Genomic DNA, 16,932 nt, shown 5'->3' on the forward strand with positions numbered 1-16,932 from the left:
AGCTCATTTAATATAACTACTTTTTCTGCAGCCTGTACATCAGTTTTACCAAATGCAGTTGTAGGCTAGAGACCATTTTGATGCTTTTCCTCCTTTTGCTAAAAAATTTTCATCTTTGGAAAAGAGCACGCAGTACACTGTCAGGAAAGTACTTTCTCCTTATTTTTCTTACTAACTTCAGTAGCAGGTATGATGGCACATGCTGGGTATCGCTAAGCCTTATGCTCTTGCTGCCACTCTAATGAAGATTTTATTTTTATCCAAGAAAATTGAAATAATACTTACCTTGGTTTGTTTTAGTCTTTATCTGTGGCCCACCTGTGTTTTGCATTATTTGAGCTTCATCAGTTGCTCTCAATACATCTGGAGGGTATGACTTCCAGTTTTAAGATTTTTCAACGCTAGTTTTTCATTGTTCTTCCAAGAATACACATTACAAGTAACTGTTACAGGTGCACAGAGAAATGTTTGCCCCTCTTGCTGCAGGAGACTAATCTACATATTCCTATGCTGGTGCATAGTGACATGACAAAAGGCCTCACTTAAATTCCAGATAATCTTCACAGTTTATGCAAAATCTAATCACCAGATGCAAAATCTTGCTCTGAAAAGTTTGCTACATTCTCAGCTGTAATTACACTCACAAGGATCAATTTAGCCAAATCAGACCTGGCAAAATCTGCAGTAAGACCTGCAGAATCCAAGCAATGCTGTAACAAATTCCAGACTACTGGGCCATACTACTGATCCAAAGGCCAAATGCTATTTGAGTTACTCATTGGGGAGGCCGATACAAATCAACTGAGAGCAAGCACAAGCTTCTGACCTGGACTTTATAACAGATAGCCTACATTTTACCTCTGCAATTTTAAACCAAACTTCTCTTCAACTTTAGCTTTACCTGAACTAGACATGAGTCACCTGGCTCAAGTTCTTTTTGTCCCTTATATTCCAGATAATTACATCCTTCTGAATGCCTCTCCAACAAACAGCTGCTTTCCATTTGTCACTATCACCTACTGTTTAGAAAATGTTCTAAGTTTACACGAGAATGCACAAATCTAGCAACGGGTGTCTACTGCCATAAAAGTATTGTTAAAATAAATAAATAGAAAGAGTTCCTCCTTAAGAGTAACCAACTCAAATATACTTTGCTGCAGATTCAACTAGCTGTAAGTAGAACACTGCCACAGTCGATGTGGTTGTTTAGGTTTGGATAACTGAGACACTCTTTACCTTCTCTTTTCTCCCTCTTTCCCCAAAACATCCAATTAGTTTTTCCTTAAGTGGTTAGTGAAATTTGTGTCACAAATGCAAACAGCTGGCTGTTGATTCTCTGTGCTTCCTGTAACCCCCTTAGAAAGCAGAAAGCTGATCAGCAGTTCAAGTGTCAACTTGATAATCCGGAAAACAAACAGCAAAACCTGCTCATCACCTTCTTTGCCCTAAGTTCACCCCTGGCACATTTTTGAACACAAAGTCTGCTGGTGGAAACATCTTTTCTGACTGGCTAGCAGGGTGCTTAGTTCACTCACCATGCCTGAAATATAATCTGGACAATCAAAAACCTTAAAATTCTAAATGCAAATGTTTCCTATTGAAAAACTTCAGATTATCTCAGAGAGATTTTACGATATTATTTTCTAACATATCCTGAAAATTCCCTACCTCTTCTCATTGCAATGTATTAAGTAACAAAAATGCATTCTCCAACTGGAGGAGAAAAGAACTTTCCCTCAATAATGAACTAAAACTCACTCATTTATGAGAAATGTACATAATCTAATGGACAGCTGTAATTCAGTTAGAACAACGAACATATGAATAACAAAGCTCAGAAACACCAACAGAATAAATTGAGCCCATTAAGCCTTCAGTTATTCTTTATACTTTTTTCATACGAGCAATATCAGGGCCTATTAGCAGCAGAAAAGATGACTTATGACAAATTCAGATTAAAAAAACTGTGCATGGAAATAAATTTGTCAATAGAACACACAGCTTAAACTCAGAAAACCATAGCACTGAATTTGGCACAGGTGACAGGGGATTTAAAATGGCTTATTCAGCTATGATATAGGAAGTGAAAAATACAGGTCTATATTAATGGTTGCTTTAAGTAGGTGTCACTCATTCTTTCATATTAGTAATCTCTCTTTTACTCAGCATCTCTTCTCCCTACTACAGATAGGTCATATGTTTACAGTTATTTTAGAAATGAGGAGTCTAGAGACTGTATCCTCCTCTTCTGTAATTGTTTCACTGCTGGTTTTGCTTATCACCTTGGACGTGTTTCTTGCTGTCAAACAGCAGAGTCACCGTGCTACTGAATGAATCAGGCCAGCGCAACAGCTGTGACTGCATTAAAGCAAAGGTATTTATGGAAACAAAATGCACAGTAAAAATATACATTTATTTTCCAAGCAGGGCTCATTAATCGGTGGCATTCTTCTAATACAATGATTTATGATATGCAGCATAATTTACATTTAGTTTAGCTATATTCTAAACAAGCAGACAGACTAGTTTGGAGCGGGGGCAAATGTGACTCTTGCCAAAAAGGAGGATTTTTTATTTTCTGTTTTAAATAAGCCTGATCCAAATGGAAAGACTCTGACTGATTGCTGTGGGCTCTGTCTCATACCTCTTGCTTCTACTGCACAACTTCTGGTTATTATTCCTTCTGTTTTTTCTGGATTTACTTCTTTGCCTTTGCCTTAGAAACTTGCTCCTTTCTCATTGTTAGATTCTTTTTCTGCCCTGTTTCTTTTCCTCCTATAAACAAAAACTATGATATTTATCTTCTTGTGGATTACTGCATATTCTTGCAATGTATCAAACATTTAGCTCTAAAACAACTGAGTAGATTAAAAAATGATAAGCCATTCCCATGTACATTCACCTACCCAGATTGTTTGCATTTCTCTCCATTATTTTTGCCCAAATGACATTTTAAAAATTTCCTTCAATTTTTATTACATTTCAGATCAGAAGGGATCATCATATCACTTGCTGCAACAGTCATCCTGACAAACTTAAATAAAATTAAGCTTTACTGTCACTAGAGTAAGTCATACCAAGCTGACCCAAGGTTTTTCTATGGCACAACACGGATCACACAGCATGTACCTGAATTGTCTTTAGGTGATCTTAGTAGGAAAACCAGGCCTATTGTTTTCTGCTAAGTTTATCTGAAAAGCTGCTTAGTCCAAAATAACATATGATGATCAGATTTTAAGTACATGATCAGAGATATCAGGCAGGAACATAAGAAAAAGATTAATCACTAGAAGACAATGCCCCCTCTTATCTAACATTCTTCTTCAGTTTGGATTTATCTGTGGACTGTGAGAAAAAGGTCTCTCTGATGCTACAGGAGATCAACAGAAACCTCTGAATAACAAGATCATGCAGAAGGCTAGTGATCAGTGCAAAGATACAACACTGCTGTGAGCATTTGCACCTCTGTGTGTATATTTTAATCTTTCAAGAGTCTTCTTGGACGGAAGAGCATCCAAGCAGGTACTAAATATACCGAACATGAAATGCTGGCAGCTGTGTGCCAATGCAAACAGAAGTAAGGAATTTTACAGTACATTTACAGTAAAAAATCTTGTTCACAGTAAATGATTACCAACATCCTTCTAAGTATCAATGCTCACCCAGTTCCTTCAATTTTCTTACTACCTCTTTTCTTAATCAAACTGCCACTTCCCATAGTATACCTTCAGGAAACTGTATCACACATTATCGACAAAACACTGTTGTCTTACCTGATGGTAATTATTACTTGCTAGAATATAGTCACGCAGGCAGTTATTTTTTTCTAATTATTATATTTGCAGTAATGTTTATTACAGATTATACACTTTTCCTTGCTTTCTTTAGGACAATTTGTTCCTTACACAGTACATTCAAATTTACTGAAATGTTAATAATTCACCCAGGAAGCTTTTCTGTGATAAACTGCATATGGTCTTGAGCATGTCTGCACATCCCTAGCAGCTTTTGAACTTGTTTGGCAGTTTCAACCTCACTAGAAAAAGGAAGAACATCTCAAAAATATTAAGTACCTGTACATTGTGTGAAAATACTACTTTGATAGAGTGGCATAACCAAGTGAAAAGTTCAGATACTCAGCTGTATCAGATACCAATTACTTAACATGAGAGACACCAAGAAATAGGCTTCATTAGTTTTAATGTTCACAAAACTGGTTGCTTTTATTGCTACTAGTTCAAGTACCCACACTGCCATCCTATTACTTGACTAAGGACTTAAATTCAAATATCATTCAAAATTAGTAATTAATGCTCTTCAGTAAATTATTATTTCCAGCTAGCCTCATTGCATTACTTGGTTGAAAACACAGTGCCAACCTTTGTTGGGTGAAAAGCTTTCTCTCTCCATACATCCATTTGTAAAGGCTCTAATTTCCAAAATTGTTCATTTTGACCTGAAACACTGTATTTATGGTCAGAACTCAAAGCTGGGTTTTGCTTTTTGGTTTCAGAGGTTTACCGTTATGCCAAAATGCTACTTAAGTCTCAATCCACATCATTGAGCAACAAGGACCATCCTGAGTTCCTGTGAAAAAGAGGCTTATTTCATCACAAGCTATTTTAAGTATCCTTAAAGCCTCAAAACTTGAGAATTCATCCATCCATGTAATCTACTTCAAACTCTTTCACCGTGTTGCTTGAGAAGGTGTTCTCTGAAAGGCTAAATGAGCTATTTCTGATAATTTGTGCATTTAATTGGATGAGTCCAAAATAACGTATGATGATCAGATCTTTAAGTACATGATCACGTCTCGACACAGCAGAGGAAGGCCTGAGCGACAGGATGTTTAGGCAGAGTTTCCGTGGAAATAACCAAGCCCGGCTCAGTCAGCGTTATTTTCCCGAGCTTTCCGCCCCGTCACGGTGAGGGAGGCAGGGAGACCCCTGACCCGCGGGGCGCCCCGGCCTCGCCCACCCAGCATCACCGGCAGCTCCTCCGCGGCTGCCGAGTCGGACGCTGCCAGGCACAGGGTGCGGACGGGACAGTGGCCCAATCGGCCTGGGCACACGGACACCCCAGCACCCGCCCCGCTTCCCGCTCTCCTCTTCCTCACCGAGCTGGAAGAACCCCGGAGTCACACAACCCCCCACGGGCAGCCGCCGCCTTGCCCACCTCCGTTCCCCTCTCTCCCGCTCAGGACTCGCGCCCGTCCCCCTCTGGACAGGGGAAGAAAGGCAACAGGTCCCCCAGCTGCTGCCGAGGGGCCGCCAAGACCCGTTACGACACCTCCCCCCGGCGCAGCTGTCACCGCCCCCTCCCGGCGCGCGCGCCCTCCCGGCCCGTCCGCGCGGCCAAACCCTCGCGAGAAGCCGCCGCTCGCTCCCGCGTTGCCACGTTCAAAGGCGCCGGCGGCGGGGAACGTCTCGGACACGCGCGCCCGGCGAGCCGCCGTCCCTTCCTCCTCGTCCCACCGCCAATCGGAGCCGAGAAGCGCTCCGCCTCGTTCTCGCGGGCGCTCCGCGATTGGCTGGCCAGCGGGCAGGCGGGACGGGCCGTGGTGAGCTCGGTGCTGCGCTGCCGTGGCCGCAGGGCGCTCCTGCACGCGGGGCTCAGGTGGTGGTGTGTGACTCGTCGCTGCAGTCCCGCCGGCCCGCCCCGCCCCCGCCGCGCGCAGCCACCGCCCCTACCCCTCGCTGCTGACAGGACGTGCCATGGCCTCACGCAAGAGCTCCAGAGGCGCCGGCAGCAGCCCTAGCCCCGGCTCCAAGAGAGGTGAGTGGCGCCGCTGCGGGAGCGGGAATGAGGCCGCAGCTCTGAGGGGATGGGGTGGGGGTTCCCGCGGCCCCGTGAGGGGCAGCCTGGCGGGACAGAGCGGGGCGTTCGCCGGGCCCCCGGAGCTGGGGGAGTGGCGGGGGCTGATGCCGCCCCGCACCGCGGTGGGGGGGCGTCCCCGGGCGAGGCGAGCGGGTGCTGCGCCTTCCCCTCCTCCCGCGCCTCCTGGCGGGCTGAGGTGCCGCCTCCCCCGCCCGCCCCCTCCCCTGCTGCCGACCCTGGACCGCGCTCATCGGCACCGCGGGAGCTGAGGGCAGGGGGAGGTGGCCGAGGTCTGTCCATCGCATTTCCGTCGCTCTCCGCCCTTCTCGGGATATAACGTGGAGGAGAAACTTGAGTGGCCGGGCCTGGGCGGTGGGGATGGCCCTCGAAAGCTCCCCAAAAAGGTTGGGGTGAGCGATCATCTGCCCGGGCTGGGTCTCGACTTCTGCGGTTGTCCGGGAAAGTGCGCTCAGACCTTTTGCTCGAGAAGCCGAGGGTAGAATGCCCGATATCTGATGCGAGCAGAGTCGTTGTTATTCTTGTGTTTAAACTTGGGTGTTGGAATATCTCCTTAGGCTGACCCGTTTAATAACACTGGTCTAAAGTTTTAAATCTACAGTAAATGTAGCATCTGATCTGATGGTTTCTCGAAGTATAGAAGCAAGGAGGAATAACATTTGAAAAATGCAAGCAGATGGTTTTTTGAGATGGCTTATCCCTATACCTCTCGCCTGCAATAAAGAACACCTTAGCAAATGTAACTAATCATAAACTATCTGCAGACAGTTTAGGTAGGGAAGGTTTATGTGCAGTAGCATTTTTCAGCATAGCAAAACATGCTTGAAAGAGGAAAAGATGTATACTTCTGGAGTCACTATGCAGCCATGCACACTGCATTAAAGAAAGGAAGTACTTCTATCAGAGCTTGAATGTTTCCTTGTGGTAAAATATTTGGTTTTGAGCTTGACATGCACTGAGCTCCAGTGATGACATGTGGTGACAACACTGTAAAAATATCTGGTTTTTGTCTTTGAGTATAGCAATAATATAGAGAATAGTGTTAAAGGATCAACCGTGTAGGATTAATTTGCCTATTACATGATGAATTAAGAGAAAAAGATTTCAAGTGTTCTAAGGCATAAAAGAATTTAGAGGTGATACCACCAATGTTCATAGAAGTAGGTGGGTTTTTTTGTTTGGTTGGTTGGTTGGTTTAGACTCACAGAATGGTTTGGGTTGGAAGGGATCTTAAAGATCATCTAGTTCCAACCCCTGTGCCATTGGCAGAGACACTTGCTACTGGACCAGGTTGCTCAAAGTTGCATCGAACCTGGCCTTAAACACTTCCAAGGATGGGGCATCCACAGCTTCTCTGGGCAGCCTTTTCCAGTGCCTCACCACTCTCCTGGTGAAGAATTTATTCCTTATACCTAATCTAAATCTACCCTATTTCATTTTAAAGTCCTTATCCCTTGTCCTATTGCTACATGCCCTTCTAAAAAGTCCCTCTCCAGCTTTCTTGTAGGCCACTTCAGCTACTGGAAAGCTGCTATGAAGTTTCCCCAGAGCCTTCTCTTCTCTAGGCTGAAGAATCCTGACTCTCTCATCCTGTCCTCATAGAAGAGGTGTTCCAGCCCTCTGATCGTTTTTGTGGCCTCGTCTGGACCTGCTCCAGCAGGTCCGTGTCCTTCTTATGTTGGAGGCCCTGGAGCTGAATGAAGTGGGGTCTCACAAGAGCAGAGATGAGGGGCAGAGTCATGTCCCTTGACCTGCTGGTCAAGCTTCTTTTGATGCAGCCCAAGATACGCTTGGCTTTCTGGGTTGTGGGCACACATTGCTGGGTCGTGTTTAGCTTCTCATCAACACCCCTGAGTCCTCCTAGGGCTGCTCTCAATGCATTCTCTGCCCAGCCTGTGCTTGGGATTGCCCTGACCTACATGCAAGACCTTGCACTTGGCCTTGTTGAACTCCATGAGGTTCACATGGGGCCACCTTTAAAGCCTGTCAAGCTCCCTGTGGATGCCATCACTTCCCTCCAGCTTGTTGACCACACCACACAGCTTGGTGTCATCGGCAGACTTGCTGAGGGTGCACTCCATCCCACTGTCCATGTTGCCAATGAAGATGTTAAACAGCACTGGTCCCAATGCTGACCCCTGATTGATGCCACTCACCACTGGTCTCCACTTGGACATTAAGCCATTGACTGCAACTCTCTGTGTGACTGTCCAGCCAATTCCATATCCAGAGAGTGGTCTGTCCATCAAACTATATTTTTTTTCAAATCTTTGTTTTTCAATTGCCATCCCATGATGTACAGCAAGAGTGTCAAACTCAGTTTCAGTGGGGGCCACTTCAGCCTCGCGGTTGCCTTACATTTGGCCCTTTGAAGGCGAATGTGAGGCTGATGTGGCCCCCGGTGAAAATGAGTTTGACACCCCTGCTGTAGAGTCTGTCGTACTCCCTTTGCTTGGACTGGAGGTGCTCTGGCCATCATGCAGTATTAAGCATGATGAATAAAGATTTTTAATAATAAAGCGTTAAGAACATGAGTCTTGGGAATAATTTCAAAACTGAACATGGTCCTGTTAATATTTTAAATATGACTTAAAACGTTTGTCACCATTTAAAAAGTAAATTTATCAGAAAACTAAATCTCCAAGAAAAAAAAATATTCCACAGGTTTTTATTTTCAGTCTGAGTAAAATTTTATCTCTTTGTATTAAAAGATATCTGGTTTGTGTAATTGCACTGGGGACTCTTTATTTACTGTTATCTATTATGGGATGATGCAGTATGAGTAATATGTTAGGCACTCCCCTAAGATGTCACCTCTTAAATTTAGGCCAATATTTTGTTAGTTTTGACAACTCCTAGTTAGAATCCCTTGGACAACCACAGAAACTACAGCATGCAGCTGATGCTGTTTTCATAGTTGCAGCTGTAGAAAGAGGTTATTACTTCTGTGCAAATGAAGGAACAGCTAGAGGAGCAGAGTCCTCACAGCAGCCAGTAAGCCTTCCACAGTTGAGAGAAGTGAAAATGAGATGAAGAGATAATTTTGAAATGGCTAGTAATTGAGACTGTGAAGTATGGAAACCTCAAGTCTGAGACAGTTCTCAATAATATTGTAGTAGTCACTCTCACAGTGGTTCGTGGGAGAGGATGTGGCTTCTTGCCAAGGCATTGCTCATAGCTCTGAAACCACTGAAGTTGACAGTACATCTAAAATCTGTGTACTGAAGACAGTGCCTGCATCTCAATGTAGTAATCTGCTTTTAGGTTTCCTCATCAGAAAATATTGACAGTAATCTTACAAATAAATCAAGTCTGAAATAGTTCTTAATGTAGTGGGTGTTTTCAGATTCATTGGAATGTCAGAAGTGGAACTAAATATTTTTTAGAAATAGATCTCTCCCTTTTACTTTCAAAAGTCATACTAGAAGCTTTCAAGTCAGTGCTAACGAAAAAAAAAAATTGTATTTAAGCTTTGTACTGCTACTGATGGATGCTTCTTTGAAAGTGATATTTACAGAATTGTATGAATATGGCAGTGATTTTATTTGGAGTACAGAAGTGAAAAATGGGTCAAAATTTGACAGTTTGGGGATACTTAGTGAAACGTGTTTGTTGTTATCTTACTGGAAAGTTTGGCTTCTTGTCTCTGGCCTACAGAATCTATTGTAAAATCTGTGACCTCTCACATGGAAGAAAATTAATTTTAAACAGCTAGATGAAGTAATACATACTTGCTGGAATATTACTTAAAGCTTCAGGAGATGAGGGATGGTTTTGGTGCAGGAACAAATGTGTGTCACCTGGTCATGAATTAACTCCCTCAAATTTCATGAGATGGGAAATTTGCAAATGTCTTGGGCATTAGCAGGAGCAGGTGTTGGTGGATAAGCCTTCCAGTGAGAGTGAGGATCAGCAGCCCAGCTACTTATGAAATACAGATGGCTGAAAATACATGAATTACTTTGTAAGATATGTTTACTTGTAGAAGTAAGGGTACTGATGTAAGATATCTGTCATTACGTTGCTGTGTGGATGTCTTTTGTCTTATAGTATGTAAGCAAGTACTTAAACATAGTTCTCACTGATCATGTAGTTGTACAATAATTGCTTTCTGTTTTCTTTGTATTTCTGGCTTCAAGTGGGAAAGTAGTTCTCCAGTAAAGCTAGGCAATAGACAAAAACACATTTCCAACACAAGGCATTGTCTGTATTTACAGACAACTGTATTTTTATATATATATACAGTGTATATATATATATAAATCCTACCTTTGCTGCTTTTGAGGCTGCATTTTTGTTGCACAGATTCAAGTCAAAGAACTCTACTGTTGCTTTGATAAGTTTTCTTTAATCTCCATTTTAATGATTATTTTCTGACTACCCTTACTTTTCTTTGTAAGATCCCACAAACTGTTTCATTTCACTTTTTCCTGTTTTAACTGCATAGTTCCCTTGTATATCCAAATGCAAATGTATTGCCAAACTCTCAACTCCTTTTACTCATCTTTTGGACTTTCTAAGCTCTTCTGTTATAATCCTTTAATTTCTGTTTTTTCATCGGTACATTTTCTCCTTAAGAATTGTGGAGCACTGGGTGATTCTGCTCCCCACTTCTGGAGGTGCTGCTACTTGATAAAGACATGAAAGAAAGTTCTCCTTCCCCTTTTGACCCAGTGTGGGCTGAAATCTGGGCCTGCTCTGTGTTGCATAATGTATCTTACCTGCACACAGAAGTCATTGCGGGCTAAAAGATGGAATTCACAGTGCTTCAAATATGGAGGAGCTTTTGCACTTGACATCTGCAAGATGTCAGCATTCATACACTTCCTGAGCATTTTGTTAAGAGTTTAAATGGTATGTAAGAGAGGTAACCTTTTCAAAAGCCTTTTCAGATAGAGCTTATTTAAAAGGTTAGGTGGTAAACCTGAAGTATCACTAATAATCTCAGGGAGACAGAAAGTTGGAGTATATTTTGTCAGATTTTGGTAGTTACTCTGAGAATGCACATGAAAATTCCCCATCAGAGGTGGTGGCAAGTCTAGGTTCAGACTCCAGGGCTGTGTACTGTATTGGGGGATTACGGAGTTAAATCTTTCTACAGTCCAATGCTGTAGGTTTGCAGTCAGCTTAATCCAGTCTGAGGTTGCTCTAGAGTCTTCCTCTTTTCAGTGCCCCTTCCTTGCACCTGAATCAGTAGCTGTGCAGGTGCTAGGTGAACCATGCCAGGGAACTGATAAGCCAAAAACTGACGAATTTTTCCCCAGACCAGCTTAGTGCACAGCTTTATGGAAGGTCATCTGGGTAAAAGGGAGGAGAAGGTGAATGGTTTGGTTGGGTATGCTAAAGTAATGGCTGGATATTTAAGGGCTTCAATAGAGACGACAACATTCACTAGCGGTAAAAGGCATCTGTGTTAAGATTATTTCTAGTTACAGAGTGCATAAAGAGGTGAGATTGCTGTTTCTTTAAACAGAAAACCCCTTTACTGATCACCTGTATGAAAAGAAAAAAAATGTTCATTTTCAGCTGGACCTTTCTGAATCACTTTGAAACATGTAAAAAGTCTTCCTGTCCTAACTCTTACGTTGAATTCTTCGTTGTAGAGAACTTGAGCAGTGAAGTTCTGATTTACCCCAAGTGGTTCTTCCCTGATGAAGATCACAAACTGGTAATCTGTGTGTTAGCCTGCAGCAACCTTTTTCCTAACTGCATCCTCCGGGCTAGCTCTTTGCATGGAAGTGTTTTGAGCTATGCTTTGAAGTGGAAATCATAACTCTGTGTCTTTAAACACACTGTGAATTAAGTATGCAGATAAGCATATACTGAGTTGAACAGGCTGTAGTATGTGTGGTTTAGCTTTGTTGGAACTTTTAAAATTAAATAAATTTTAATCTCCTTAATACAGAGTTGTATTATTACTATGCATGTACTTAGCCAATGTAACAAATGCTAACAAGTTATTTGTCTGAAGACTTTCTTTACAGAATATTTAATAGCTAGGGTTTCTGTAACTCTCGAGTAGTTGGTTTTTTGTTCTACAATTTTATTTCCTGAGGTAATGTTTGAATGATAATTGACAATTAATGACTAATGTAACATATCTCACTTTCTTTCTACACAAGCGTGTTTTAAGTTTGGGGTTTTTTTAATACTAAAGAAAGTGCAACTATTTCTTGCTGCAGTAACTGGAAGGCATGGCTATATCTTCTGAAGCAAAAAAGTTGTGAAACGTGCAATACTTTCTTAACTGAGATCTCCTGACAACATATTTTTAAAACTTTTTATAGGACTGTAGGTATAAGACAACTAAAATATCTTTTGAATTCTGTAGAAGTTACAGATGAAGAGCACTTCTATGAACTTCTATGAAACTTTAAGTTTTAGGCATTAAATAAAGGATTTTTAAAAGTTCTTTTTTCCATGAGTAGAAATTCTTGAATAGCAGAGTTGTAGGTACTTGCCTGGCAACTGGAGTTTTATTAGCTTCTATTTGAAACTACTTCAAACCATATGAAAAATTGAAAACCTGAACTACATAATCAATTTTCCTTCTTTTGTGGCTTAATTAGGACCTGTTGCTGAAACAAATTGATGTGACCCACATTACAGGATAGGAAAATGGAACAAGAAAAAAATACCCTAAAATTAATGCCAGCATGCTATACACAGAGTTGAAGATTTTTCAGCCTTATGTAACAGAAACTTTTTTAAAGGTCACCAGCAGAATTTGTGTGTTCTGGGCCTAAGTATTTCTTGTATTTCCTTTCCACGTTTACCTTTCCTGAACTCTGCTCTGACCTAAATACAACCAAATATTTAATTAACCTAGTAATTATGTAGGACTATTGGCTACATAAAATCAAATACAAGATAGGTAGATTGTATAATTTTAAATCTTCTTATTTCCAAGTGTTCTGTGGGAGAGAGCTGGTTAACCAAAACAGCAGCTATTAAAAATCTAAGTCATTTGCACAGATAAAATAAGAATTGATTTTTTTCTCCTCATCAGTTGTATAACTGATACATATATGTTGATCCTGGAGCAGGAGACAAACTAAAATTTCTTTACAAGCTTCTAGTCTTAACCTTGAATGTCTTGACTTCATGTTTACACCAAGTAAGTTTACAAGTGGCAAGTTTTACATTCCGTTTTGGACATTATTCTAGTTTGTGTTTGTATGCACATAAAACCAAAACTTGACAAAATTGACTGAAGTGTTTGGGAAAAGAAGCAGGTGCAGATTCAGGATGTTCTCGTACTAACATATATCTCTCTATTCATTTTTACCTCCTCTGACTTCAGCAGTTGTGCTTAGATTAACAATTTTCCTCTGGAGTTCTGTTGACAGCAGCAGCTCTTAGGATGGCAAACATCTGGTCTCTCCAAACCTCACTGAAAAGTGCAGAGTGAGCACTGCAAGTTAAATTCACTGTTGTGCTGGATAAAGTGCCTTTGAGAAGTCTTACAAAACTGTGCAACCTGCTAGGACAGAATTTCTTGTTATATTTATTTTTTGTCGTTAGTTTGTGACTGCTTTCCTCTTAGAGATAAAAACTTGTTTCTTTTTAAAAAAAAAAAAAAGCTAATCACTGTTATGATGTTTCTTTTATAAGTAGATTTCTTCTGAATTAATTTTCTGATTTCTGTTGTGCACGTATGTCTTACAAAAATCATTTAAATGGAAGGCGAACAGGATTTGTTCACTGTTCATAAATATAGTCAGAATAAATGTAACTACATGAGAATAGGAACTTAAAAAAACCCTTGGGAATGAGGCTTGACATCAGCCAAATTATAGTCTTGTTTTGTGTTGGAATTTTTTTCTGAAGAATAATTAATTCTCACTTCTTAGCAACAAATCACCTTAGCTTGCAACTAAAAAAATCTAAATGTTGTGTTGCTTCCTTGTGAACCAGAAGGTTTCTTTGGCTTCAGAGTGTTTTGAACTGTAACAGCTTATGCTCAGAAATATGCTGACTTTTTAAAAGTATTGACCATCTCTCTTTATAAACTGAATATGAAAAAGGAAAAAATCTGGATCTATTTTACCTGAAGCATATTTTCAGATAATATGATTGCAGACCTGCTCCTGTGTGGAACAGAACTGGAAAGAGTGGTTTCTTACTTCTGTGCAATACTTTGGCAATTGGAACTGTCACCCAGGATAGGGGAGAAAAAAAATAATTTCATTTTCTTGAAGAAGTTTGGTTAACTTCCAGTATTGCAGCTGCTGTTTATGGAGTGAGAGTATATATTTTAAATTCTTGTTGTTGAAACTGTTCCAATGCAGTGTGAAACAGAGATTCAGCCCGCTGAGAAGGAGTGTGACGAAAGGCCAATTACGTCCAGTGTCCCCTTTCCTACATAGAAAAGAGGGGAAAAACCGCGCTTTAGTCTCTGTTTTGCGGAGCTCCACTTTTACAAGTTTCTGCTCTGATTAGTTAAGATATATGCACAAATGAACAGCTTCATTTTGAAGGACTTAAATACTTTACTTGGGTATCCTAAAAAATGTGTTTTACACCTCTGAAGAAACTCAAACACGTCCCCGCTACAAAGAGTACTGAATCTCTGATCTTTCACATCCTGAGTTAGGTGTTGAGTTCCAGGAGACGGTTCAATGGAAACACTTCATCCAGTCAAGGGAGGAGCTTCACTTGGGAAGTTGCAGTGAGCTTGTCAGCCTATAGGTGTTTTGTTTTTTTTTTTTTTTAAATAGTTCACTATGCATATTTTTTTTAATTATTATATTTTTCTCCAGTTGGCCATCCTCAGCATATTTGTGATTTGGTACACTGAGTGAAAATTAAAGATGAAAATCTATTTTACTTCAGGATAGCACTTGCAATCATTGTGGTCTGTGAGCTTCTTAGAAGGGAACAGTTCAACACACATGCTTATTGAGTCTAGATTTAAAAAATACAGACAAGTATGTGTGTATGCATGTATATATATATACACCCAGATATGACCTCTCTCACTGTAGTGAGAGGAAAAAAAGTGGCTCATATTTATTAATAGGGTGGGGGGAAATAGTGTTGACAGAGAATGCTGTAAACTTCCGTTTGATATGTATTTTATCCAAAAGACTTGTTACTGACCCCCCACAAAAAACCTTTCTGTCAAAACTGTTTAAAAAAATAACTGCAGTTTTATTGATGAGGATGTCCTGCCACACTTGTTTTATCATTAATCATACTGGAAAAGATCATTCAGCAAAATGTCAAGCAGTAATAGACCAGGTTCATACAAGAGAGGTTGTTTTCTGTCTTTGCACAGCTACTAGTTCAACTTTATTGATGGCAGGATGGTTCTATTGTAACTTTCTTTTTTCTCTCTCTCACATACCTGTTTTGTATCACTCTACATTTTGCTTTTAAAACAAGCTTGTTCTGGAGTCTCCCTGTGATCTAGGTGATTGGTAACTTTTACTTCTAAAATGCTATTTTTAGATATTTCTCTGATCAGTGCTTTGTTGTTTTTCCTTTTACTATGTTTTTCTAATTTCTGGTAACTGATAACTTGTGTGCACCCTTCATTTCATGTGATAATCCGTAATTGCTTCCGTATTACCTCATAACATACCTTTGTGAGAAATAATTGTACGCATTGCAGCAGCTTAGCTTGATGCTTTGAAACCTACTTTTATTTTTGTGTTCGGAATTGTTTTTTTTTTTTTTTCCTCTAATCTTTGCTTGCACTTCTGTAGTGATATACAGGTGGAATTATTACTGCTAGTCTGGATCTGCTTTTCCGAAATTAACTAAAATAGCATGGAGCGCATAGTTGTAGCAAAGCTAACTTGAAGATAATTTTCAAATTTGAAAGTTACACAACTCAGTTGAATAATCCTAATTTTGAGCATCGGTGAAGCAATTTGAGTTTCTTCAAATAAGAACCAGCAGAGAAGCCAGTAATCATAGCATTTGAATGCGACCGAATGAGACCTCATGAGAAATCTGTGCTGTTTACTTAGCTATCTTGAATTGTATTTTAAATATCTATCTATTCATTTTAACCTTTATCTTGCACAAAACTAATAAAAATTTTGTTTGGTATTTTGAACTATAGCATCCAGAGACACATTTGTAAGCTATATTTTTCAAGGTGTGTGTTAATATATGTTGTTCATGGGATACATGTATGTGATTGTTTCAGTTTTGTGGACCTTTGATTCATTTTCCTTTTGATGAGTCCGAAGTTTCCCCATTTTAACTGTAGTTTCCTCCTTCAGAAAGGAAGATGTTTATCATTTATTGGAAATAACATGTTTTTGTAATCAACTGCTTTTTAAAGGACACAAGATAAGAGAGTGAGTACCTGCTCAAAGGTCAATAGATGTGTGTTAGTTCAGACTAGGAGTGTGCATTTTAAATTAATTTCTTGACTAGCTCCATTCACTTTGCTTTTATTCTTTATGCTGTTGTCCCTGAATATCCTTACTTAGATTTCAGTAAGATGAAACACAAAGGTATGCTGCAACTGCTTATGGGCATTCAACCAGGCCAGATCCAGTTTGGAGCAATCCCCCCAAAATATGCATAATATGGACTTCAGGTTCTGAGTATTGTTTGTATACTCCATGAATTCACTTGTAATAAGATCTGTTCTCTGCAGATGCAGGTGCAGTGGAAGTGGAGTTGCACCAAATTGCCTAATCTAATGCCTGTCAAAACAACATAGGTTTTATATGCAATGGGCTACATATAATTGCATGTAAAATTATTTCCCTTAATAAGCTGTTGATTTCTCTGCATATTTGATGACTTTTACCCTTTGTTTAAATTTTTCTCATATCTTGCTCCAAACCCCTGTATATCACACATGTTGCTGAAGTGTACTAGTCAGGAGGTCTTTCTTAAAGCATCTGTTCTGTTTGATGTATTCAAGTGGCTTTAAAAATAGTTAAAAGAGACACTAATTACAGCATCCATTTGAAAAGTCTTAAACTCAGTTGGGTGTTATTTCTCACCTTTTTCCTCCCTTGAGCTATTGGGAGTTACATTTGGGAATTAGTTGCTGAATGTTAAAACCACAGGAGGTGTATGTTGTTTTTCAAAGGAGCTGCAATATTCTGCTGTTCTCTCCTTCTACCT

General features: G+C 40.2%; 1 protein-coding gene across 4 annotated transcripts in view; it reads left to right on the top strand.

The window, feature by feature from the left end:
• The first annotated feature begins 5,517 nt into the window (after positions 1 to 5,517).
• The window catches only part of ASPH (aspartate beta-hydroxylase), a 110,473-nt gene continuing 99,058 nt past the window's right edge, over positions 5,518 to 16,932 (top strand). Inside the window, exon 1 of one of the 4 annotated variants that reach the window (XM_071804078.1) lies at positions 5,518 to 5,775. In XM_071804078.1, coding sequence (XP_071660179.1) covers positions 5,715 to 5,775 — 61 coding nt within the window. In that variant the 5' untranslated portion in view covers positions 5,518 to 5,714. The remainder of the gene's footprint in view (positions 5,776 to 16,932) is intronic. The other 3 variants (XM_065831451.2, XM_065831450.2, XM_065831452.2) reach the window with 3 other exon arrangements.

The sequence above is a fragment of the Patagioenas fasciata genome, chromosome 2, assembly GCF_037038585.1.
Source record: "Patagioenas fasciata isolate bPatFas1 chromosome 2, bPatFas1.hap1, whole genome shotgun sequence".
In the NCBI taxonomy this organism is placed as follows: Eukaryota; Metazoa; Chordata; class Aves; order Columbiformes; family Columbidae; genus Patagioenas; species Patagioenas fasciata.